General features: G+C 33.9%; 5 protein-coding genes across 5 annotated transcripts; all 5 read right to left on the bottom strand.

The window, feature by feature from the left end:
• Positions 1-1005: 1005 nt before the first annotated feature.
• HELRODRAFT_171274 (hypothetical protein) lies at positions 1006-4266 on the bottom strand (the record flags this gene model as incomplete). The annotated part of the gene is made up of 3 exons (XM_009018005.1): positions 1006-1109; positions 3592-3708; positions 3939-4266. The coding sequence occupies 3 exons, from the start codon at positions 4264-4266 to the stop codon at positions 1006-1008; spliced, it is 549 nt and encodes a 182-aa protein (XP_009016253.1).
• Positions 4267-4549: 283 nt separating this feature from the next.
• Positions 4550-6322, bottom strand: HELRODRAFT_171273 (hypothetical protein; the record flags this gene model as incomplete). The annotated part of the gene is made up of 5 exons (XM_009018004.1): positions 4550-4691; positions 4930-4997; positions 5422-5598; positions 5943-6069; positions 6276-6322. 5 exons carry the CDS (start codon positions 6320-6322, stop codon positions 4550-4552), a joined length of 561 nt encoding a protein of 186 aa, XP_009016252.1.
• Positions 6323-7255: 933 nt separating this feature from the next.
• On the bottom strand, positions 7256-9898 carry HELRODRAFT_171272 (hypothetical protein; the record flags this gene model as incomplete). Its single annotated transcript, XM_009018003.1, has 4 exons — positions 7256-7318; positions 8792-9046; positions 9153-9469; positions 9559-9898. The coding sequence occupies 4 exons, from the start codon at positions 9896-9898 to the stop codon at positions 7256-7258; spliced, it is 975 nt and encodes a 324-aa protein (XP_009016251.1).
• Positions 9899-14096: 4198 nt separating this feature from the next.
• Positions 14097-15294, bottom strand: HELRODRAFT_171271 (hypothetical protein; the record flags this gene model as incomplete). The annotated part of the gene is made up of 3 exons (XM_009018002.1): positions 14097-14280; positions 14781-14862; positions 15093-15294. The coding sequence occupies 3 exons, from the start codon at positions 15292-15294 to the stop codon at positions 14097-14099; spliced, it is 468 nt and encodes a 155-aa protein (XP_009016250.1).
• Positions 15295-21135: 5841 nt separating this feature from the next.
• On the bottom strand, positions 21136-24051 carry HELRODRAFT_111107 (hypothetical protein; the record flags this gene model as incomplete). The annotated part of the gene is made up of 3 exons (XM_009018001.1): positions 23956-24051; positions 22591-22809; positions 21136-21396 (listed from the first exon to the last, which is right to left on the bottom strand). The coding sequence occupies exons 1-3, from the start codon at positions 24019-24021 to the stop codon at positions 21136-21138; spliced, it is 546 nt and encodes a 181-aa protein (XP_009016249.1). The 5' UTR covers positions 24022-24051.
• Positions 24052-27277: the final 3226 nt, after the last annotated feature.

Below are 27277 nucleotides of genomic sequence, written 5' to 3'. Positions count from 1 at the left end.
TGTGTATGTAAGAGTATGTGTGTGTAAAAATGCTAATAGATATGTGTAGATGTGTTTGAGGAATTTGAGTAGATCAATATCAGTGAATGTAAGTGAAGGCGTGTTCACGGTTATGTGTGATCGTTTGTGATCTTTTGTGAACGTTTTTGATTATTGTTGATTGCAAATGCTTACATATGATTTTTCGCGAACGTTTAAGAAAGTTTGAGTGGCTGAATATGAGCGTGTTCAAGCAAAGCTGTACAAGCCAGCAATAATTTCCGTGACTGACTTTTCATGGGTTGGTGAGGAGCGTGTCGTTTGTGTGTGACTGACTCGCACGCAAATGATCTGTCCAAAACGATTTTTAATTTATTATTCGGCTGTCTTGAATAGTTTTCAATCTAAGCGGCATAAACAGTACGTAAATGACGTTATATCAAAATCGTACTTAAACTACCGTTCAGTGGCGAATCCAAGGAGGAGCCAGTTTCCCCCATTTGTTGTGAGCGTTATTTCTGTTAAAAGTTAGTAAAAGACCTTGTTTTAATGAAAAAAGTAGTGTTTTTGAGTGAAAAATAGACATTACAGACGTAAAAAAAGATGGTAAATTAAAATTTTGACTACATTATCAAAAAAGTTGGCCTCCCGGTCAAAATGTTGACTCTCCCCCGGTGAACATTGGAAAATTTTGGAAATTTCTCCTTCTCCATAGTCATCGACTAATTTGTTGACATTTGAAAATTTTCTATACCCTCTTTTGATAGTTAAAATTTTTTAATATTCTTCTTGGTCCCCACCGTCAAAGTTGTCTATCTAGATCCGCCACTTGAAGCCAATTCAAGGAAACCCTGCAGCTGCACCCAGTGGCGGACCCATATGGAGATGCGCAGATGCAACCTCCCACTAGACCGGGAAAGAAAGAAATATTGAAGATTATTTTGAGTAAATTATCTTACGTTTTTATTTAGTATTTTAAAAATTAAACATGGATTTGTAAAATAAAACATGATCAATTTTAGAATTTTAAAAATCATCCTTCCCGCCGTGAAATTCTGGATCGGCTAATAAGGGTACATGGTTGAGGTACCAGTCTGAATGGTGCATCCACATGACTCCACAAGCTATTCCTATTTAGATTACATGTGAAATATTTCAAATGTGTGTGCGTGTGTGCGTGCGTTGTGTGAATGTGTGTGTTGTGTGTGTGTGTGTGTGTGTGCGTGCGTTTTGTGAATCTTGTCGGATTGAAAGCCTAACGACTAAAATCCAACAATCTTAAATAATAAATAAAACACCACGAGTTAACGAAGTGAATTGTGCGGACTATATAAGAAACTGCGATAACTAAGATAAATAAGGTATCATTAAGTATCATTAAATACTAGGAGACACGAAGTTTGCACTTGTTGGGCCACCGAAAAAGAAATTTGAATAAAATTCGAACAAAGATAAACAATAAGTGATAAAAAGAAAGAAAAAAATAGAACCAAACAAAATAGTAATAATTAATCGACAAAAACCTTATAACATAGTTACACGGGGAATTTACCGGTAATGAAAGAGGAAAAATGATTCGTTAAGTGATTAATTGATAAACTGAATTTTTAAATAAACCAGCAGTATTCAAATTTTTTACGTGAATTGGTAATAAGTCCCAAAGTCGACAAGAGACATGAAAGACGGAATTAATAAAAAAGTTAGTACGAGGTTTAGGAAAATAAAAATCTATATTATGTCTTAAAAATATTGATCGATTATTGATTAAATGATTTAATTGGTGGCACAAGGAAGGACAAAAATTTAGTTTAAATAATTTATAAAAAAACATTAACGTGAAAAGAATGTGTAACTGGTAAACTTTTAAAATTCCAGATGATATAAACAAATGACTGATATGCTCAAATTTGGTAACCCAAACAAAATACGAATAAAATAATTTTGACAAAGATTCAACATACGAACGTTAGATTTTGTTGTAAAACCCCAAATAGAAATACAATAGGTGAAAAATGGCAAAAAAATAGAATTATATAGTGTTATTAAAATATGTCTTGGAAACCTTGATCTCAGTCGGTAAAGTATTCCTAAATTTTTTGTAGCCTTTTTTGAAATGAATTGAATGTGACTAGTCCAGGATAAATTGCTAGAGATAAGGATACCTAAAATCTTTGTAGATTCAACCCTGTTAATGCAAACATTATTTAATGAAACCTGAATATCAATAACACTTGTTCGAATCTTAGGTCCAAATAAAATAAAGTTAGTTTTAGCTATGTTTATTCTTAAGTTATTAGCCTGAACCCAGTTATAAACGTTACGTAACTCTTCATTTGATACCAATTGATTAACATTAGAATTAGAGAGAGTATTACCATTGCCATTATTAATACCACCATTATTACTGCTATTATTACTATCATTATCACTACCATTATTACCATTATTATTACCCCGATTATTATTATCACCACTATTATCATTACTACCAACATTATTATTACTATTATTATTATCACCATTATTATCATTATTAATAATATTATTATTATAATCACACGTAGAAGAAACATTCGAAGAAAATTTATCATTAAAACAAATACACAAACTCAGATCATCAGTAATCAATTCACCATTCAATTTAATAGCAAAAAATGTCGGTTTTTTTTTTAACACCCATACAAAATTTCAATAAATTCCAAGTTTTTTTATCATTGCTTTTAACTTTATTAAACAAATAATAATAATGCATGTGTTCCGAAACCTTACACAACTTTGAAAATAAATTCTTATATTTAATATATTTCAAACGGTCAAAAGATGATTTTGATTTTAAAAAGTTTTTATATAAAATATTTTTAGTCTTTGATGAAGTAATTAAACCATTGGTAAACCAAGGTTGCTTTCTTTTTTGTTTCAAAGGTAATGATGTGTAGCAGTATTGCAAAATAGCATTTTTTAAAACACTGGTAAAAAATGAAAATGCTTATCGGTATCAAAACAATTATATAACGGATTCCAGTCAAAACTTGTAAGGTATATATTTAATTTACAAATTCGAGCAAAAATTAAAGGTTGGAATAAAAGTATTTGAAGATATTAGAGGTGTAGAAATTTTAGATGCAGTAAAGATCGGAAAATGATCGGATAAAGAAGAACAGATTACCCCAGATTTGTGGGGAGATAAATTGTTAGTAAAAATATAATCAATTAAGGAAGAAGTAGTGGTAGTCACACGAGTAGGAATATTAATTAATGGATACAAATTAAAGGAGTTCATTAGATAAATAAATTCATTACTGGCATTATTGCTAATTGCATTGATATTGAAGTCTCCTAGGATATAGACATATTTGCTTGATTTAGAAATTTTTAAAAGTAAACATGTTAAATCATTTAGAAATAAGTTTAGGTCAGTATTAGGGGGACGATAAATAACATAAATTAAGTAATTATGACATTCGATATTTAACAATTCAACAATTAACAATTCAAAAGTACGTGAAAAATAGACAAGGTCATCACGAACAACATATTTTAAAAAGTTTGATATAAATATACCAACACCGCCACCAGTAGAGGAGACACGATTTTTTGATAAAAAGTTATAACCTGGTAAATTAATTAATTTATCGTTGGTGGTACTAAGCCAAGTTTCTGAGACACAGATTAAAGAGGCACACTTGAAGGAGGGTATCAAGTTCAGACATTTGATTGTAAAGACTTCGGCTGTTTATATGCATCATTGCGAAATAATAAGGAAAGTTGATGAACTGGTAAATGGAGGAGACAGTGGTTGAAGATACTGTTAAAGATATTTAAATCCGGATCAATAAAATTTAAAGATATATTTTTATCACTGATGTCATTGTTATTTAAATGCAGTTCACGATCAAACGAGGAAGTAGAATTTGAGTTAGGCATTTTTAGATGATGGAGCGGCAATGTTTGAAACTGACTGATGAACCTGATGTCGAAGGAACACCATTCATGAAGAATGACACCACCTGGCCAGTTGTCTTCATTCATCACTTTATCAAAATCTGTTTCGAGATACATAATTCGGAATGCTGCGCTGGTTTTGGTTTCATTAGTTTGAGAAGAGTTGTTGTTAGTATTGTTATTGTTATTGTATGTTGAACTTTTTTTATTAAAAATTGATTTCGTAAAAGGAATACATGATATAGCTTTTACATCAATTGCTTTCAAATGATTGATGAGATCTTCAGATGTGCACTGGTCCAACTTGCCGACGTAGACTAGACGGTTACGTGGTTCAGTCTTCATCGACCTTAAGGTTGTTGAACAGTTAGTTTTTTTGCCAATTACTTTTTTAGTTTGTTGTTGACGTTGTTGACGTTGGACAGCTGAAGGAATTTCTGGTTTAATCTTAACTGAAGGTAATGCTCTAGATTTTATTTTATTTTTACTCCGTTGAACTAACGTAAAGTTATCATCATTCAAGTTATCATCACTTTGCACATCATTATTAGCTCTTTAAGATACTTCTTAGTAATTTCCAACATTGCCATGAGTTGGATTATGAGTAAAAACGTTACATTTGTTAAAATTATTTAAAACAGCATGCCTCATCACTCATGAAATTGTAAATGATCGAATTGACGGCACTGCTGAAGTAGCTGAGCCAATGAGCTGTGAATCCCAATCCTGACATTAGTTCGGCGTGCTCTTCAATACCAGTCTTCAAATACCTGTTAGGAAGAAATTTTATTTGCATTTTTTTACATTTCATAACGTCAGAGAAAAAAGTTGATGTGTACTTTCTATGCAACCACTGGAGATAAGTTATTTAAATTTGTTTAAAATATAACAACTGAAATAAGTTTGAGCTTTTGCATTTCAACCGTTTTTATGAGCGCTTGAAGTTGCTTAATGCTTATCTAGCTTAAAGGTCACGCTTTAAACAATCTTTATTGCTAATTTGGCAACCTACTACAGACCCTTAAAGCTCCTTTATTTGAGCTCGGTTCATGATTTGGTTTGATATTCTTACCAAACTATAAGTGTTGTTTAATTTGTAATTGATTGAAACTAACAATTTTTTTAATACATTTTAAAAATGGTTCAACATTAAAATTGTTGGCGAGAGAAAGAACAACAGACGAGGTAACTTTTGTTATCATCACTTTGCACATCATTATTAGCTCTATCGGCCCATGAAAATTTTACAGTATTTGTTGGCGTTTTTATTACTTCATTGCCTAGAGTAACATTTTTGTTCGTATATTTATTCGAATTAGCGTCATTCAATGCTCGAGGCAAACTGTTACTATCTTCAGTATTTTCTGCAGAAATTAACGTTTTATCATAATTGAGCTTTAGTGAATTCAACTTTTCGTTCAACTGGAATATTTGTTTGTTGAACGAATCCACCTGTGTCAATTGTTTTTTACAACTTTCAAACGTATCCAACAAACACACCTGCTGTTTAGCTAACATTACACTAATTTCATTCCGTAGATTTTCAAAATTAATTTTAATTATATTTTCCAATTTAGGAACTCTTTCCAAATCTTTGCTAACAAAAACCGGACATTTTTCATATAAATTATTTGTTTTAAGACACTTGAGAATGTCGATGCAGTCCGCCACCTTGTCCTTTTTATTTGTTCCGTGAGAAATCAATTTTATAGTAATTTCATTTTTGTACAGTTCCAATTCATTTTTTAAACATTTTAAACCACTACCAACTTCCTCTTGTGAATAAAATTCCGAAATATTGAAAACGAAAGCTTCATTATCAATTATATCAAAATTATTTGTTAAAAAATACAGCATTTCATTAATAACAACCGTCTTGGACGCCATTACAATTATACATCGGTATTCGGGCTGCTGATGAGTCCCCGGTAGGGACGATACACGTGTGCGGCCTATCCAAACGAGTACTATTCTTTTCTTCTTACGCTCACTGCTCTTCCTGGTTCGGTGTTCTCTCAAACATCAAGTACAACCGCAACAATCTGTTGTGTGTGTTTGTGCAGTTGTGTGTGCTTGTGCAGTTGTACGTTATTGTGCAGGCTGTTGACGCGTTTGGCCGGCGGACATGACGGCACACAGTGTGAACATCTTAGAATATTTCACATTTTCAAAAATAATTTAAATAACCATAAAAATGCAAACAGTTTCCAAAAGCCTAATAGTTTATTTTAAAAATGTTTTGTCAAAAAATTTTATTTGTTGGCTTAACATAACATGCAACTATAACGCGTTTGTGTAGAGAACATGTTGGTGGTCATTTTCGATTGTAACATGCCGACGATCATCATCAATACCTGACAAGAGATCCAATGATGTTGATGATCGATGATGATTGGATCATGTTCCGATGACGTCAACGATGACTTGGTTGATAGGAAGAAAAGATGAGTTCCCTGCTGAGCACCGTGCACAATAAATTATAAAAAAGCATTGCCAGCGTTGCCAGCGAAAACGTTTTCAAGGTTTTAATACATCTCAATATCACTGTGCAACGATTAGATCAGGCTTTAGAGTGGGTGGCCTAAGATAAGCCTAACCGACGTATTAAGAAAGTCATCCTTCTGAATGCAATAGTTTGCCTTTGATATTCATTTACTCAATCCCTGATTTTCAAGACAGGTAGAATTAACTCGCGCAGTTTGTTAGAAAGCAATAGAGGTGATAGTTGCATGGAATCTGTTACTTATCCTGATGTAGAACAAAACTTGTATAATTTTTCCACAGCAATAATTCACGATTTTTAAATAGGTCTGATCATACTAAACAACTATTTGCTAAATATAAGATATTAAACATTCGTCAAATCAATATATATATATATATATATATAACCCTTGTCTTTTTATATAAAGTTATAAACAATGTAAACTATAGGTTTTTAAACTCTTTTAAATATACAAAATCATCAACAAGACAGAATGGTATGCTTTGCTCTGTTATAAGTAGAACTAGGACAAATGAAAGAAATTGGTCGGTTCGAGGAATAAAGCTATGGAATGCTATTGTCAGTGTTGAGGCTAAAACTATGTCAATAAATTTGTTCAAAAATTATGTTAAAGAAAGCTTACTTAGTGATGTTGTTTAATTGGCTGAATTTTGAGAATTGTATGACTTACTGAATTTTATTTATTTTCGTTTTTTCATTTCATCTGAACTTGAATAACAATTAATTTCTGCTCAAACTTTTATTAATGGACAGTTTTTGTTTCTATTGATTATGATATTTTATTCTGTTAAATATAACATTTTGATTTATTGCTTAATTCGACAATTATTAAACATCTTGCACCTCAGTTAAGGTAATCAGCACAAGTTTACAATATAACTTCTTGATTGCCTTTGATGTCAATAAAATTTTGGAAAATATATATATATATATATATATATATATATATATATATATATATATATATATATTATTAAGAAAAAACTTAATATAGCGTTCGTTATAGCAGATTTCACAAACGCTATCAAATTATAACCAATATTCATATTAAAATAGCAAGAACGAAAAGAATTTAAAAATATAAAGAAAGGTGTTTCTGTCTTTTAAATCCTGCAATGCTCATTTCAGGCATTTTTGAGGGCTGTGGCAAAGCGGTTCCATACAACAGGCCTGACCCCACAAAATTAAGGTATACAATCCCTTAGTGTCTATTGTGGAACAACAAGAATGTTCGAATCGTAGGCCCTCAGACGCACACCAGATGTGGTCGGCGTTTTTAATTTCAGTTTATCTGATAAATATTTTGGAGCCAGACCGTTTAGTGATTTAAAAACTGTGACAGAGATTTTTAAAAAAATTTTTTATTTATGAGCAACCAATGCAAACCATTCAGGATCGGTGTAGCATGATCATACCATCAACATCCGGTCACAATCCAGGCAGTACGGTTTTGAATCAATGGCAGAATTTCAAAAGATCTGGCCGGGAGTCCATAAAACAAATCATGGCAATAACCGACACGTGAGTGCACCAACGCATGCGCCAGAGTCTGCATTTCGTCTTTATCAAGTAATTCTCGAATTTGTTTCATTCTTCTAATCTCTGCCAGGCGTGATATAGAGATCATTTTTAAATGAAATTTCATTGTTAGGTTTGAATTAATTATAAAGCCTAGGTTCGACCGCGGCATACCAGAGAGAACCACACTGACGTAGGACAAACTCCCGTTGAACAAAACCTGCTGTGTTCGGTCAATCAGGTAGCTTCTGAGCCAATTTATTATCTCCCCAGATATTCCAAAACTTAGATGCACACTGAGCAATAACATTTCATGATTGACACAGTCGAAAGTCGAGCTCATGTCCTAAAATACCAACAAGGAAATGTTTTGAGCATCCATCTCAGCATAAACCCCTGAGAGAACATGTAGCATATGTATTTATATTTATATATATATATATATATATATATACAATATTCTATAAATTCTACCAAATGTTTGGCGTTAATATGTTTGTAGATGTTTGTAGTTTGTTTTTAGCGACTGCACAGCGACTGCTACTAACAATCGAACAAGATCGCGAGCAGCGACTGCTCCATCTCTCTCGAGAATTAGAAGTTGAAAGGAAGGTAGTTCTAGATTTGTAAAAACGAACTACAAACATATTAACGCCAAACATTCGGTAGAATTTATAGAATATTGTAAAAATTATGGTCTATTACCAACATATCCATATATATATATATATATATTTGCCATAGAATGCACTACAGCAGCTATTGATAAGAAAGTATAATTCTATTCAATTACACGTTTCAATTAGAAAAAATGAGTTCATAAAATATAATTTAAAAATTGTAAACCTTAGACCAGACTGCATCAACCGGATTGTACACAAAACTTTCACGAGAGATCATATTATTACGGGTTTCTCCTCCGACCAGATACAAACAGTTGTCAACAACACAGGCAGCATAACGAAACGAATCAAATGGCGGTTGCTTTCTTCTTGATGGTTTAAATTTAATTGGTGATGATTCAGTGCCGTCACCACTGATCGTGCAAGCTTCAACAAAATCATAAACTGGCAGAATATTAAAAAAGCTTTTAGCCTGGTGCTGAAATAAAAAAAATTAAAAAACGAATGAAAATAGGTGAAAGTAACAATGAAATTAAGTTTAAATCTTTTTTTTGAAGTGATCCAATCACAAAGAGCATACCAACTGTACGAGAAATATTTGAATCTTTATCTTTAATACAGCTAATATTTAAATTCAAATCATGAAGAATGGCAGTATATTTTTGTTTTTCATTGGTTGTCATCAGATTGTACCTCACTTCGGTCAACAATTTTTCAGCAATTTTCGACTGATCCTCCGAAATCCACTTGATTATCAGATTGAAAATATCAATCTCGCTGTCTATATTTATTTCCGCTGATGCAACCAAGCAAAACATTTCGTCAGGTGATAATAATGATTTGCAGCTTTCCGAAATTTCTTTAAAATTTTTCGACATGTATTTGATAACTTTTTGACCACCTGGTTAATTAAAACGTGCTTGTTTGCAATGTCCAAGACACGAATACATGTTGACTCGTTCAAATGTTTCAGCAACAATTCAATGTAACCATCAATCATATCATTGATTAATAGATAGAAGGCGCCATCCAACCCTGCTTCCACTTCATTCAACGACTTCAGGTGAGGACCTCCGTTTTCCATCACGTTGGTTGACAACTTTGATAAATAATCCTTTACTTCTATTAAGGATTCATCTGTTAAACATTCCAACGTAAGCTCTCTATAATGGGCATCTCTCATTCCACTGTTCGCCAAACCATGGAAATAACCACTGGTCCGAAGAAGCATGTTTCTGTCAACTTGATGACCACCTCCTGACTTTGAAATTAATACAATTTGTTCTCCTGTTGAACCATCATTACTTTCTGCGTCATCTTCATTCTTCATTTTCAACTCTGTCACAATTTCGCAACAATTATGAATTCAGATTAAACGGCTGCAATGCAATACAGTATATTTTGACAGATATTATCAACAGGTTTGGATATCTTTTAAGCAGTTTCCTTTTTTACTACGTTCATTCACTAATTTCAAATCTCCATAGATAAATTCATTATATTATGCCTTATTTAACTATGTTCCTTTATTTATATTTATTCTTTAACAATGTAGAGTTTTTGTCGTCGGGGCGAGGGTCGTTGCGCGTTTTTCCCTACCACTTTTTCGTTGACACACTCGTCGTCGCCGCTGACCTCACCCCGACGAAGTTCGTGGACACGGTAGGGTCGGTCATCTGCGCTGTGGCGATCACACACGCCACCGGCCGCTCGATACCGCACACCTTTACACTCGCCTTCTTACAATACTTTTTACTGACCTCAAGGTCGGAATGTTTGGGCCGGACAAAAGAAATGTTAGCCCTTCTTGCCGGGCATACGAACCGGCTTTTTCGTACGCTCGCAAGTCTTCTTTCATGCGTTGGGTCAATTCTTTATGATTTTATTTATTAAAACAAAATAATACTAAAGATTAGATTTTATAATAAATTCTATCGACAACGATCAATAAAATAATCAATTTAATAATCAAAATGTCAATATGTAATAATCCTAGGGTTATGTTTATCGTAATTATAATTATTACTTTTCTTAATATCGTGATGATGGATTCCCGATTGGATTCCGCCTCTACCGACACCGTCATATGCGGGAGACATTGATCAGCCATCCTACAGGGAGGTTGCATCAATTGTTCGAAAATGTAAGGCTAAAGCACCGCCCTGTCCTCTGGACCAAGTTTTAACAATTGCTCTGAAAAAGTGTCCAATACTCCACGCATACCTTCTTAAATTAATAACCAGCTGTTGGAAAACCGCAACAATCCCAACGTACTGGCGAAGTAACTTAACAATCTTAATTTATAAAAAAAGAGTTCCAAAAAATCCGGCTAACTTTCGCCCCATAACATTACAGCCAGTACTGTACAAAATGTTCTCAACTTAACTAAAAAACAGACTGTACGATTTTCTGCACAAAAACAAATGCATTAATACAAACACGTCAAATGGATTCTATCCAACAATCGATTGTCTGGCGGAACACACCCAGATGTTGACTCACTTGATGAAAGATGCAAAGAGACATGAATGCACATTAGTCGTTGTGCTATTGGTCCTCCGAAACGCGTTTGGTAAAGTGAGTCACCATCTCATCAACTCAATTCTGCTCCACCATCATGTACCGCAGTTATTCAGCGATTTAATATCATAAATATATTTCAACTATACTATATCAGTATCGATCGACGGACAGCTCACACCATTGCTACCAGTAAGAAAAGGGATGTTTCAGGGTGATCAATGCTCGCCGCTTCTGTTTAATCTTCTCATGAAAATGTTAGAAAATGAGAAATTTAAACAGTGCGGTTATCTTTGGCTTCAATTCACCGACGACACGGCAGTTATTGCACATTGATTGATTGATTGATTGATTGATTGATTGATTGATTGACTGACTGATTGATTGATTGATTGATTGATTGACTGAATGACTGACTGACTGACTGACTGACTGACTGACTGACTGACTGACTGACTGACTGACTGACTGACTGACTGACTGACTGACTGACTGACTGACTGACTGACTGACTGACTGACTGACTGACTGACTGACTGACTGACTGACTGACTGACTGACTGACTGATTGATTGATTGATTGATTGATTGATTGATTGATTGATTGATTGATTGATTGATTGATTGATTGCACAAATGGTCAGGCATGCAGGTGAGGATAGATAAGTGCTGTGCACTTGGAATGAGGAAAAAAGATGGCTCATACGATCAGTTCCTACCAAGGTTGACAATAGACAACATACCCATTCCAACAGTAGAAATTTGTCGTGAATTCAAATATCTGGGGAAAGTCTATGATTCAGAACTAAAGGACACAAAAGCCAAAGAGGAGTTGATTTCCAAATTAATACGTCTCTTGAGATCTACGACCAACTTGATGTTTCTACGCAAATGAAACTACAAATCTTAAAAAAATTCATTTTCTCAAAATTGAAGTTCGAGCTACAGTTTTTCGCTGACTTGGATCGCCAACAATTTGGATAACCTTGTTGTGGAAGCAGCAAGAAATTGGTTGTCAATACCCATAAGCGGCTGTGTGCCAGAGATGCTGAGTCTACCATTAAAGAGTGGTGGTCACAGCATTGTTCCACTAAGGGACACAGCGTTGAGGATGAGATTAAAGCTATGCAATTACTTCAGGACAAGTTCAAATAATTAGATTCGCGGTCTATGGCGTGAAACATCGGTGGACTACAGGATGATTGACACCTTGCTTTCGGTCTCAAACTCAACATCTCAGAAACTAAAAAAGTTGGAAGAGGACCAAATAGCTGTCGGCATAAACCACGTCGTCTTGTTTCAAAGTCAAGGCTCCTTGATCAAGTCGGTAACTGAGGTAATACTACCTTCGCGAATAAAACACTGGTCAAAGAATTAAATTCAATACCAGACACCCTGTACAAATTTGCGATAAAATATCTGATTCAGCAACTGTTCAGATGGGGGAAGACCGTTGACCTGCTGTGTCCTCTCTGTGGCGCTAAACAGACAAAGAAGCATGGGGTGTCCAACTGTAGAACCATAACTACATTGAAACGTTATACTGAACGCCATGACAGGATATTGTCAGAGATCGTTAATTGTTTGCTATCGTGCCGCTGCTATTGTCTGATATTCGCAGATATCGAAAGAGTCCTGCCAATGTCGCAACTGTTTGTCAATCTTCGTCAAGACATCGCCATTCTACACAACAGGAGAATTGAAATCGTGTAGTTGACGGTATGTCACGAGACAAATTTAATCCAATCCAGAAGCTTCAAACAATCAAAGTAGAGAATCAATTTAAATTCAAGTTTGATCCCCGATTTCAAAAACTGTTCGATTATTTTAGATACGTTGGAAATTACTCCAATTGGCTTCTTTAATACTTTCAATTTACAATTAATTGAAATTGTATGCCCTATTTTTTTTATTGACAAATTAATTGAGTCAGTAATTAAATCGACACACGCCATCTTTTGCCACAGAAACATTGTGTAACAGTTTAAATATGTCACCTAAGTATACTTATCATAAATAATGAGTAATAGGGTTTTATTATGCATTTAATTTTATGTCAAAGACAATTTTATTTTATTTTTTATGCCATTGATTTCCTGTAATAAAAGAGTTTTAATTACTATTATTATCATTGTTATTATTTGAAATTTGCAATTTAATCAATTAAAGTTGGATCTACCGTTGGACAAATGATGAATCTCCTCGGACGTTTGTGTACCTCAGATGACAACGTATTTCACCAGCAAAAGTCGATGAACTCCTTTTTAAATTTGAATAATTCGGTACCTGGAATTTTCGATGAACAAAAAAATTGCTAATAATCAAAACGGGAACATAAGAAAGGCAAACAAGAAATCAAATTAAAAATGCGAACAAGAAGGCAAACAAGCAGGGAAACAGGAAGGGAAACAAGAATGGTTTTTTTTTGCAACGGGCGAGGTATATATACCCTCCGCCTTCTTTACTTCATTCATAAGCGCCTGTCTTTGTTTCACTTTATGAATAATATTATTATGAATATGCCCAGCATGTTTTGGCTCGACTTTGTTTTTAGCCTTGCTCGGTCATTATTGTTAAACTGCACTTGATCAATAATTATACTGCCAAGCAGTATCGTGTGCGCTTGTCTTTGTCTATGTTTTCTTTAACACACAGCTGAGACGATTCGGTTATTACCATTATTATTAATATTATTATTATTATAATTATAATTTTTATTTAAATTAATACGTGTCGATTTCACAAAGACCCCTCTCCACTGAACGTCGTCCTCGACCATCGCTTATATGGCGTCAATGTTAAGTTACAAACTATTTACCAACCAAACGTTTCTTCTTTGATGTGTTATAAATTGTTCTACGACCCCAACGGGAACAACACTATGTAATGTTTGTAACTTAACCAGGTTTTGCTGTCACAAACAAATAAATAGTGCAAAGAAATAAATATCCTGCCAAAATATTGAATAGTTAGTAGAACCAATTATATAAAAAAATCAATTTTTTATATTAAATTTTTTCATAGTTCCAGGGCGGCGTGATGGTCTCATGGTTAAGGTCGTCAGGTGCTGTTTCGCAGTAACCGGGTTCGAATATGATAAAAAGATCCCCGCCTATCACATGCTTCGTGTGTGATGCGTCGTTTAGCATGTATTCATATTCGATGTTCATGCGCTTTGTTGAATCCTCTGAACTTTGGAAGAGTGTAAATGACTTTTAACCTTTAACCTTGGAACGCAGACACGTGCTGAGTTGCATAGATAACTGACATTTTGTTCAATTTTTTAATATAAATTTTTGCATGTATATGTCGTTTTTCTAATTTCTTCGCTTTCCCAGATAATTTATTCTATTTTAGTTTCAAGATATTACTTACATAATAATAAATAAAGCAAGATGTTGACACGTATCAATGAACGAAGCACGAAACAGTGTAACATTAATGTCAACATGATCATCAATAATGTATCATGTTTCATAGGCAGTGTATCATGTATCATGTTTCATATGTAGTGTATCATGTTTCATATGTAGTGTATCATGTATCATGTTTCATATGTAGTTTATCATGTATGTATGTTACAAATTATGCCAAAGACAACTACTACAATGGGTCGGCATTCCGAAGGATAAATCGTTGGCACTACTTCTTCTTACTATCATCAGTGCTGGATGTGGACAGAGTGAACTAACTGGTCAACTTGTGTGTTGTACCTCAAGGAGTTGAAAGATTGATTCCTCACTGTGTTCATCCCTGATCGGACACGAGGTGCGACTGCAACAAATTTTGCACGTCTCCGAAATTTCTATTCTAAATTTTGCTGCTCGGTGTGGTTAGATTGTGCCAAACTACTCGCTATTTGTGTGTAAAATAATGGTTTTGAAACTGTTGAATTAATAGTACAATATATATAATTAGAGTTAAGATACTTCTTAGTAATTTCCAACATTGCCATGAGTTGGATTATGAGTAAAAACGTTACATTTGTTAAAATTATTTAAAACAGCATGCCTCATCACTCATGAAATTGTAAATGATCGAATTGACGGCACTGCTGAAGTAGCTGAGCCAATGAGCCGTGAATCCCAATCCTGACATTAGTTCGGCGTGCTCTTCAATACCAGTCTTCAAATACCTGTTAGGAAGAAATTTTATTTGCATTTTTTTACATTTCATAACGTCAGAGAAAAAAGTTGATGTGTACATTCTGTGCAACCACTGGAGATAAGTTATTTAAATTTGTTTAAAATATAACAACTGAAATAAGTTTGAGCTTTTGCATTTCAACCGTTTTTATGAGCGCTTGAAGTTGTTTAATGCTTATCTAGCTTAAAGGTCACGCTTTAAACAATTTTTATTGCTAATTTGGCAACCTACTACAGACCCTTAAAGCTCCTTTATTTGAGCTCGGTTCATGATTTGGTTTGATATTCTTACCAAACTTGTAATTGATTGAAACTAACAATTTTTTTAATACATTTTAAAAATGGTTCAACATTAAAATTGTTGGCGAGAGAAAGAACAACAGACGAGGTAACTTTTGGAATTCAGTAAATTCAAATTTTCACATTTATTAAATTTATATATAAAAAACACATACCTAGGCAAACGCATAGTATAATTTAATACACGCCCATAAAATTTTAAACATACACGTACACACGTACCCAGACTCACAAACACATAGGCAACAGACAAACACACACACACAAAATAAATAGTTATAACGAGCAAAAACTGCAAAAATACATAAAAAAAATCTTTAAATAATTGATGCATAAATATTCTTTTTCAGCATTTTCTAATAAGAGGTACTTTCTGTGTGTCGTTGATAACTAGAAAAAAAAATATAATTATTTTCTGAAGTTCATTAATTAATTTCATATTTTGCGTAATTGCCGCTACTTCTACTACTTCTACTACCACTACCATCACGGCTACTGTTACTGCTATTGTTATTCTTTCTTATTACACCATTACTCTTTTCGCTCTAGAATATCTTTTATACAATTGCTACTACTCGTTCATCTACAAAACAATTTTATAATGCTACTAAAAATTCCAAACACTAGAAACAACAAAAAACAACAGCACTGAAAAGTTATAACATAAATTACAATTACAACAAAAACAATGTCAAAATGATTCGAAATGTTGGAATAAATTTCCTCAGATTCGGGGTTAAGAAAATAATTTAATGCTATTTATCAGGAGTAATGTTTGTTTGTGCTTACACATTCCAATCTACTCGTAAGGAGGACTGAACAAAATTTGAAACCAGCGTCAAATGTTTGGGTCGTGCTTTGGAGATCAAAAAATTCAAACGATCCACATTTTCGTGACAGATTTAAAAAAGGAAAATGAGAAATAAGGTGGATGAGTAAAAAGTATCGTAATTGGGGAGAGACTCGTCCATCAGGATCATGGTGATGACTCAAACATTATCCAGTGCAGATCCGCCCATGTTCAGTGAAATCTTTGTTATATCCACAAAACTAACAACGGATGTTTTCAAATGTTTATTAACTAAACCATGCACATGTGCTATTTATGTATACTGACGTATAAAAATAAAATCATAAAAGCCTTAGTAAATAAATAAATGAATGATAGTATTAAAACGCAGAATTAAAAGAAATTTAATTTAGCCGAATAGATGGCAGCAGGAAAGCATGTTAACAGTGACGAACATGTTGAGATGATGTCATCTCTTTACGTCACACACACCAAAGAGGGTAGAAAATTTTTACCTACACATACACACTCAGCGCACAAAGGTGGAATAATATTCTTGTTTATCATAAAAAAATTTACAAATATTTACAATTGAGAATCAAACGATACCTCTTAAACAGCAATCATCATAGACCCAAACAGATAGCATAATAAGCAGATACGGATACAAGTAAAGAGAACCAGACTTTGCGTAAAAACACATTTGAAAAGATAATATCAACTGATTATTATCAATAATAATTACAAGAACTTTTGTATAATCATATATATATATATATATATATATATATATATATATATATATATATATATACACGTGTATATACTTATACACGTGTATATATGAATACGCATAATTTTTCTTTGTATACAGATATTTGGAATAAGAAGGTAATTAAGCATAATAATACTAACTATGAAGCAGCTTGAAAAGTTTTTACGATAATTTCTACAAGTGTTTCCTCTGTTAATAAGATAACGATGAAGAAGATGATAAAAAAATGATGGTGATGAATATAATGATGGTGATAAGGATAATGGTGATGAAAAAAATGATGACGATTATGATGTCAAAAAAAGGGTGATAACAACAATAGGATAAGTATGATGTAAAATAATTACGATGAAATCTGTGGTTGTGACAGAGATTGATAGCAGCAAGTAACCAAGACTGTGCTGATTACGGAAACAAGTGATAATAACTTTAACCCATTGCATGTGATAAATAAAGTGCGAGCGTCTAATTTAAAGAGAAAGAAATAAAAAAAAAAGTTCCTCTCAAGTAAAATTAATAATACAAATCCTGAAGCTGCAAAAAACAATGGAACAATAATATTAATAACGCAAAACGTATTTCTAAAGATTGATAAACATATAATACAAATTTGAACATCGCCACTACCTTTCTTTCTTGTTGCTATTATATGTTATACCAATAATTTGTATCATTTCATTTTATTTATATATGTATTTATTGTATGCCTATATATATAATATATATATATATAATATATAACATATATATATATTAATATATAACATAATATCATTGCGATGAACACCAAGTGACAGGGCAGTTCATTTCAAAATGACGTCACCGTAATAAGGTGGGCAATAGATTATTGAAGATGATTTATAAAAACTATTCCAAACCTATCGAAGCACTTAAAAATAAAAAGGAACCAAAAAAATGTTTGAAACCATATTCTTGAAAGTATTCTACCGCCCCACTATACTAATGATTCAAAGTTTATATACATGTACGTAGGTATATATATCCAATCATTTCTTCATTCATTTATAGATTTTTATATTTAATTTTATTATGGGTAAATAAGTAAATAAGTAAAAACACGTTAACGTCACTAAGTCGTTGAATTAAGCAAGATTTCTGCATTGCACTTTCCAAAGACGAAAATTAACTTTCTGCACTCTGAAACATAAAATGAAGAATAACGTATCTCTGTAAACGAGTGGCTAAGTTAGTTTGAAGCACAATCCTAACAAATTGCAGCTTCATTATACTATAATACATTATATATATATATATGTGTGTGTGTGTTTATTTATTTATATATTTACATATATAAATAATTGTATTTATGATAGTCTAAACCCATCATATAATCATATGTATGTGTTTATATATATATATATATATATATATATATATATATATATATATATATATAAATTATTTATATACAGTAGAGACTAGAGTTAGAGCCCTGTTAATTGATAAGAAAAATCCATTAAGAACTTGTTTAAACATTTCTTTGAATGTCAAAGGTAGTTGAACACTGAATCATTCACTAATCGACGCTCGATGTCGCACGATCGCTAATAACTAATAGCGCAACTCCCCATCCCAACAATTACAACCTCCTTTTACAACTCCTGCTGTGCTTATATACGGCAACTTTACAATCGCGCGTTGCAAACATATCTGATTCTAGAAATTGAAGCAAAATTACAGAATCAAGATAACTACAGAGCACAATTTGCAAAACAGCATTTCGACTATTGGAGCGGTTAAAATTATCCGCACCTCAGCCTGTTGGTTGGTAACATAGGCGTTCTTTTTCTCTTTTTCGATGAATAGGGGATAGGCTATCCGAATGGACAACCTTCATCTTTGCACGCTGCATCTTTCCTATCAATCAGTGGTGGTACGATGAAAAACTCATCGTTATCAGCAATGAAGCCGTCATTGAAGTTATCATCCAGGTAGAAGTGTATCAGTGGTGGTACGATGGTAATTTGGTAAGAAATATTGAGAAATGTAATAAAAAAACTATCCAACGCTAGAAATTCGGTAGATTACATATGTTACCGCATTAGTGATGGTGTTTTACCAGCATATTTATATTTATATATATATACATTTATTTATTCATATATATATATATATATATATATATATATATATATATATAAGCATGAAAACCTCACCCCATATATATTTATGCTTTCATATATATGTATATATATGCTTGGTTCGTTCAAACAGCACTTGCATTTTTGTTCATAAATCTTTTTTTGAGGGCAAGTAAAGTTGAAAATTTGATAGATACATCTAGAGCTATGAGCTGTATGATTAGTGTATAAACACACATATAATGATAACAGTTAATAATTGTCGTAACATTCTTACATGAAAATCATCTACATGCTGCTTGCATTACTAGAAAAATGAAGCTTCATTCATTCTGCAACAAAAACTGAATGAAATGTGGTCATCCACAACTCTGCTAAACTACTAACTTGCAGAAAATTTTCAACAGAATATAGACATGGCAGTCACAAGTACGTACACCCATGAACGTTCTTCCTGTAAATTATATATGAAGCATATACGAAAAAAAATACCCAGCAACAAACACCAAATTGTGCATGCATATGTTCATGTGTGTTTGCAGTCTTTGCACGCTGTTTCGTTAGCTGTACCTACACGCATGTGCGAGAGTATGTGCCACAAACTACAAGATGGCTTTCAAATTGTTCATGATCACCTATGAACGCTTCAATGGAAACGTGAAGTTGCACACGAACTGAGACGAGTGCACTTGCTTTCAACGACAAGTAGCAACAAGTGGGATGGGTAGATGCAACCAGGCAACCAACTCGCGCATATACAACTTTCATCATTTATGCAACGACCAGTAGTGGAATATTTGGCATCATCCTCTAAACTATCAAATTAAAAAATGCGATGACGTTTTAATAATAGTCATAACAAAAATAATCATAATAATAATAAAATGATCAAAATAATAATCACAATAATCTTAATAATAATAATGATAATGCGATAAAAGCAGAGCATTCATCTGTAGTACAACAAAGACAGCAACATAAAAACAACAATATTGGTAAACAAATTATTTCGAATAAAATTGGGTAAATGAAACCATTCATTCAGCCTGTTGTATAGATATACAATATATACAACATACATACATACATACATACATACATACATACAAATATATATATATTTTGTGTACTTTTATGTATAAAACATAAATGTGGTAAATAAATAAACATATAAATACATATACATACAAACACACAAAACATACAAACACACCACACACACACACACACACACACACACACACACACACACATATATATATATATATATTTACAATTATATACATTCAGATGTTCTTCCTATTCACCCTATTTTTTTCATTATTTCTGAATGCAAACAACAAATTATTTGACGATCAGTAAATGAAGAAAAAATAAAAATACCAAAAATATAAAAAAAAAACTAAGCCGGAAAAATAAATAATAAATAAATTGAATAAAAATCATCATCTTCATCTTCATCAGCAGCAACAACAACAATAGCGTAACCATTGTTGTTGTTGGTTTTGTTGTCATGACAACCAGATCCATAAATAATCATCATCATCATGAACCTTTTGCATTTTTTTTAAACCCCAACCATTAAAACTATAATAACAGTAAAAATAATAGTAATAATATTAATAATAATAATAATCGATAGTATTATTACCGTTACTATTATTATCAACGTCATTATGAAGATATCTGGCAACACGGAAGAGTGATCAACAAACAACACATGAATAGTCCAGGATCAACTCCACATCCACACAACCAACACACACCAACGACACAACACAACACAACACCCTGTCCAACTAGCTAGCAGTATCAGCACATTTCATCGTCAGCATCCAACAACCCACCAACAACACAACAACAGCCACATCACACGTCATCATCAACAACAACAACAAAAAAAAGCTCCAACTAAAACACAAATAATGATAATGATCAGTTGATCTTCTTGGCCCAGGCGAGGTCATCAGATCTTGGCTGTGCCCCGGTGCACCACGTGATGATGCTCTCCAGGTGTGGCCAAAAGTTGATGTACTCGAGTGGGTAGTTGAGCCAGCCCGTGGTGATGCAGAAGTAAGATTCGTGGGGAGAGATGTGGTGGATGCGATGATGCTTGCGTGGGAGGATGATGTGCATGTTCTGCAGGGCTGTTATGTACCAAGGGAGGCCGAAGTACGTGTGCGACCATTTGTGGATCTGGTGTTGGTGGTGGTGTGGTTGTTGGTGGTGGTGGTGCAGTTGTTATTGGTGGTGTGGTGCAGTGTGATACAGTAGATGGTGGTAACACCGATGGTAAATATGGTAATGATGGTATTGGTGATGTCGAATCATAGTGAATTTGTGGTGATGGGTGAAGTTGATCTGATACGTGATGATTATCATGAACAATGTTGATATTTCGAGATGATGATGGTGATGATGGTGGTAGTGGTAGTGATGATTGTTGTACAAATTCCTTTTAACCATCTACATGACTTTGCTGACAACAAGCATGTTGATGTTGATAACGAATGAGTGGGTGTTAAAAAAGATGGTTACGACGACGAGATTGATGATAATATTTCATCACCACCATCATCATCTGATAATACTTATAAATAGTTTATTTGCTGTGGTAATAGAGATTGTGTGATGAAGTGCAACGTTGCATCTAGCTGCATTCAATTTTTATCTCTCAACACTTTCAGATCAAATTATTTCAAACCAAGAAATATGATGATAATAATGAGCACTTGGCATGCTACAGGCTGTACACTATATATGGTAAGCAACATGTGGCTGGTTGTGTAACACACACGCGCGCGCGCACACACACACGCGCGCGCGCACACACACACGCACATCCACAAACACGCACACATGCGTGTTTCAAGTTGTTTCAGGTGACAAGGTTATGTCAGTTTGTTGATCATCTTATTATTAGCATTATTTTACAAAACGCTTCTCTAGTATGTGTGTGTGTGTTGTGTGTGTGTGTGTGTGTGTGTGTGTGTGTGTGTGTGTGTGTGTGTGTTTGTGTAGTAAAGAGAAGAGTTTGCATTGTTGTGTGGTGCACTGCACATGGAGCATGAAACAATTGAGTCCTGCTGTTTTTCTCATGCCTCTCAGAAATGAAAGCTGTTTGTTGCTACACAGTACATTACATCACATGCATTCATAAGCATTTTGTTCAATATGAGAAAATCAATGAACGGAGATGGAGAGGAGTTGCTGGGAGGTGAGATGAAGTGCGTAGTTATCAGTTTATTGATCTAATTGTGGGTCTTAACATCATTCTGCATAATGACCAATCATTCAGTCATTCTTTAACCGGCCAAACAACAACTTAACCAGCCACCAATTTAAACCACTAACTAACCTACCGACCGACCAGCCAACTCGCCAACTAACCTGATTAGTGAAACTGATGAATAGGGAGAGGAGGAAGATGAACATCTCCCAGTTGTACGTCTGCTCAATGAGCTGCTCGTCGTAGGTGCTGAATCGATAAGAGGACAGGAGGAGTGAAGGGATGGTGAGTGCAAAGTTGTCTCCGTTCGTTTCGATGAAGTCGTGCCGAGTGATGGCCGTCGGGTCGATGTGGTGCTCTCGAAATGGTCTGATGAAGGCCTGCCAGGTGGGTGGGTGGGTCATGGTGGGCTTCATTATGACGGCAATCGAGCTAGCCAGATGGAACTCAACGACTACTTCATTTTTATAACAAATAACACAAGAAACGCCACTCACACAACAGTACTAGAGTAAAATTTGATGCAGTGGCAGCAGCAACAGTGTTATTATCAGGTTACTTTGATTTTGTTATTGAGAAACAAAACTCATTATAAATTCGTGTTTGCACGTGTGGGACTGCGATCAATTTCAGCCGGAATGCAAATGATACGAGAAGGTAAACACCGAATTGAATATTGAAACTGAAAAAAACGCACATCTAACAACAGCAAACAACAACAACAAACAACAACAGCAAACAACAACAACAAACAACAACAGCAAACAACAACAACAAACAATAACAGCAAACAACAACAGAAAACAACACAAAAATGTCCGAACACCGACAATATTGCAACATTAATACAATTATGCAACAGCATGCCGAGCAGCACATGTAACCGGACGTAGATTGTAAAATCTAAAACACGACAAAAGAGATCTCACACAACAACAACAAAAAAAAAACAAGGCACATATAATAACCACACACACACACACACGTTTAGACGGCATTTTCCCCGAGATCGGGGGTTGCCGCTTGGCTACCTATAATGAAACCGAAATACCCCTCGACTCCATCCACATCTGTCACTCGCCTCAGTATCACGCAACCCCGCTTTCACCCTGTCCTTCTCCACCTGCTCTCTCCATCCCAATCGCGGACGACCCCTTCCTACCACTCCTTCAACCTCGAACTCCAACGCTCGCCTAATCCCGACCCTTTCATCCCTTCTCAACACATGTCCATACCACCGCAATCTCGATCTCCTTATCAATGTCACAATGTCCTCATTCAGTCCCATCATTGACATCAGCTCTGTACTACTCCTCCTATCCTTCACTTTAACCCCACACATCATCCTCACCATAGCTCTTTCAGCCCTCTGCAGTACACTTTCCTCCTCTCTCCTCAACACCCAAGTTTCACCACCATATATCATCGCTGCTCTCACACAACTGGAACAATATATAATAAGACAAACACACACATACACACACACACACAACAAGATGCACGCACACGCACACACATGCAATTACTTTTCCAAAGATCCAAAGATCAACAGAGCCCCATGAATCAGCAGCCCAATGCACCAGCCCACTCATGAAGTCAGCCGTCAACACACCCAGTACTACAAATACATATAATGTGATATTTTAATAATTGAAAAATTTATTCATCCATTAAAATAATACTAATTAATTCGAAAATATTATAACAACAAAAAATGTTTGATAATAAACGAAGATGATATGACATTTAAGCCAAAATAAACATAAAACACACATAAACAAACACATATATGCGAACATAAACACGAACTTACATATTCCGATGTTTAAAAATTCCATAGAAACATTTTTTTATATGCAAACAAGATATCGTATATTTAGTTAGGAGTGAGAGTAATCGTTATTCACATAAAAACATACTTATACAGGAACACACAAACACGTAACACACACACATACACACACAAGCAAACACACGCGTACATACATACCCACCAACGCATATACATATGTATAATTTGCACCTGAATGTTTTTTGTTTATTCATTTTTTATGGGTTTATTGATGTTTCAACTTTAAGCAGACCCCAGCATTCTTCCATGCATTAAGTAGGTGAGGATTTGTGTACGCTGCAATTTGCAATCTAAACAAAAGATGTAAACAGCATCAAATACAATTTGTATATGAAGCAGAATACGTAAACACCGCCAGTATACAATTTGTTTAAGGAACAAAATGAGTAAACAATACAAACATGTCGTTTGTAAACAACACTGGTTTTCAGAACTAAAAACATTAAACATTAGTTTGTGAACAGTTGAATATGGCAATAATCATTCAACATACCGATTATATAATACAATTTGTACACAACACACCAACAACAACAACACACCAACAACAACAACACACCAACAACAAAACGAAATAACACATACAACATTTTTGAAAAACAGGCAAATCCAAAACAACTACAAATATAATCAGAGCAGGAAGCAATTTTATGAAAGACCATTTGCGGGCAATCCAATCTGTAGCCCAACAATTTAATGCGCAGTTCAATTGAAGCAGCCACACAAACGTCAATGTATCAAGTACATACATACGTCAAAACATGCATGTGCATGTATCAACGTATCGACTACACAATTTACATACATGTATGAAACATGCTCTGAGTAACCCAAAAATACAACATTGAAACATTGATTGTATGTACTTTTTAGTATTTTATTACCATGTTTGCACGCATCGTATTTACACAGCACAGAATGATTTATACTCGATAAAATTTGTAGACAAGTTTCAAGCATGAGTTCATGGCATGTATGTAAATATTTTTATAATGATTGTGCAAACAGGAATACTTGAGAAGTGGCATGCAAAGCAAACAAACCTACGAACGAACGAACGAACGAACGAACAAACGAACAAACAAACAATGAACAGTAGATAGAGCACGTGTATGATTGGAGTGCAGTTGAATAATTTCATGTAATCAGCAGTAGGAAGTTTTTATATCCATATTTATGTTGTGACAACAAAATTAGCACAATTCACACTTTACTAAGGCAAACAACAAACAAATAATAAACAATAAAACACAACCAACACTTTATACATTATTTGGAATTTTATTAAGGAGTACTGACAACATAGACACGCACAATTTCCCTAAAGAAAACACCGATCCAAACCTCTCAAGTACTCAGTTACAGAACAAACTTTTTGTGCCAAAATGTCTGAACATCTAAAAGAATATAAATTTATATGCCCATGTGTATGTGTTAGCGGGGCACGGAACGAAAAATATTCTTCGAGTTTGGCCACAGCAACATGCAAAACATGACATTCCTAGCATCTCAGCTTACAAACAACAAACATTAACATAGTACAACGACACAAAAATATAAACGAATTAACTTGTAAATAACACACAAATCAAATTAACACAAACATACATATGCATCGTACAGTACAGCAGACAAACACAATACAAACAGTATACAAACACCATACAAACACCATACAAAACACAATACAAACAGTATACAAACACCATACAAACACCATACAAACACCATACAAAACACAATACAAACAGTATACAAACACTATACAAACACAATACAAACACCATACAAACACCATACAAACACCATACAAACACCATACAAACACCATACAAACATCACACAACGGCTTACAAACGACAAACACCATGAAATAAATAAAATAAAACATAAAGTTAAGATAAAAAAAAGTCCAAGACAAATTAAACTGAAACAACTTTGAAATGCATCATTTTTCGTGAACCATCCAGCAGATGTTTCATATGCAGACATGAAAATTTAATTTAAAAATTTTTGATCTATGTTTTCTTCGATAGCAATTTGAAAAATTTCCTACCAACTAAATGACAAGAAGAACACGTGAAAGTACATCCATGAAAATTAATTATAGCCAACATTATATATAATCATAAAAAATACAAATATTGATGATCATATTGCACGTCCTATTGTCATAATGTAATTTCAAGTTGAGTCTTCCACATATGTTTGTTTAAAAATTTTAAATGCAAATGAAGATAGAATTGAAAACTAACACGCACATCCATCCACAGTCCACTGTTCCTCTCAAATAAAAGAAAACTTAAATATCTAACATTTAATTTTTAAGCTTATTCTTCCTCTTTTTAAATGTTTCTTAATGTTTCATCGAAATTGAAATGACCCTTTCATACCATAGTTAATGAAAATTTGTTCACTTGAATTTTACATAAAGCTGAATGATAGAATAAAAATTATAAAATCATTTCCACTGCATTGAAATAGAAGTTTATCAAACTCCATCATACAAACACAAAGAACTTAAAACATTAACCACTCAGCATGGCAATAATAATGAAATGAAACTAAAAACATGAAGCGGGACTGAAATAAAAGAGAGAAGATGTTGAAATAAATGAATAGTGGTAATGATCTGTAACTAATGAGGTATGCAGTCAGGTAGGTAGGTGGGTAGGTAGGTAGGTAGGTGGGTGGGTAGGCAGGTAGGTAGGTAGGTAGGTAAGTAGGTGGGTAGGTAGGTAGGTAGGTGGGTAGGTAGGTAGGTAGGTGGGCAGGTAGGTAATTGAGTAAGTGAATAACGCACTAATATCCTCACTAACAGCTTGTTAATCAATCATCTTAGTAGCTTGGATGCATGGCATAAACGTTGTATAAACGTTTCAACTGGTGAACATTAACAATATCCAACATTTTTGTTTAAACCCATCCATACAACACTATAACAACAACAACAACAAACAAGAAGATAACGATATGTAAGTGCACTCTCACAACCA

The sequence above is a fragment of the Helobdella robusta genome, assembly GCF_000326865.2.
Source record: "Helobdella robusta unplaced genomic scaffold HELROscaffold_20, whole genome shotgun sequence".
Lineage (NCBI taxonomy): Eukaryota > Metazoa > Annelida > Clitellata > Rhynchobdellida > Glossiphoniidae > Helobdella > Helobdella robusta.
This window is presented reverse-complemented; position numbering and strand designations above follow the sequence as displayed.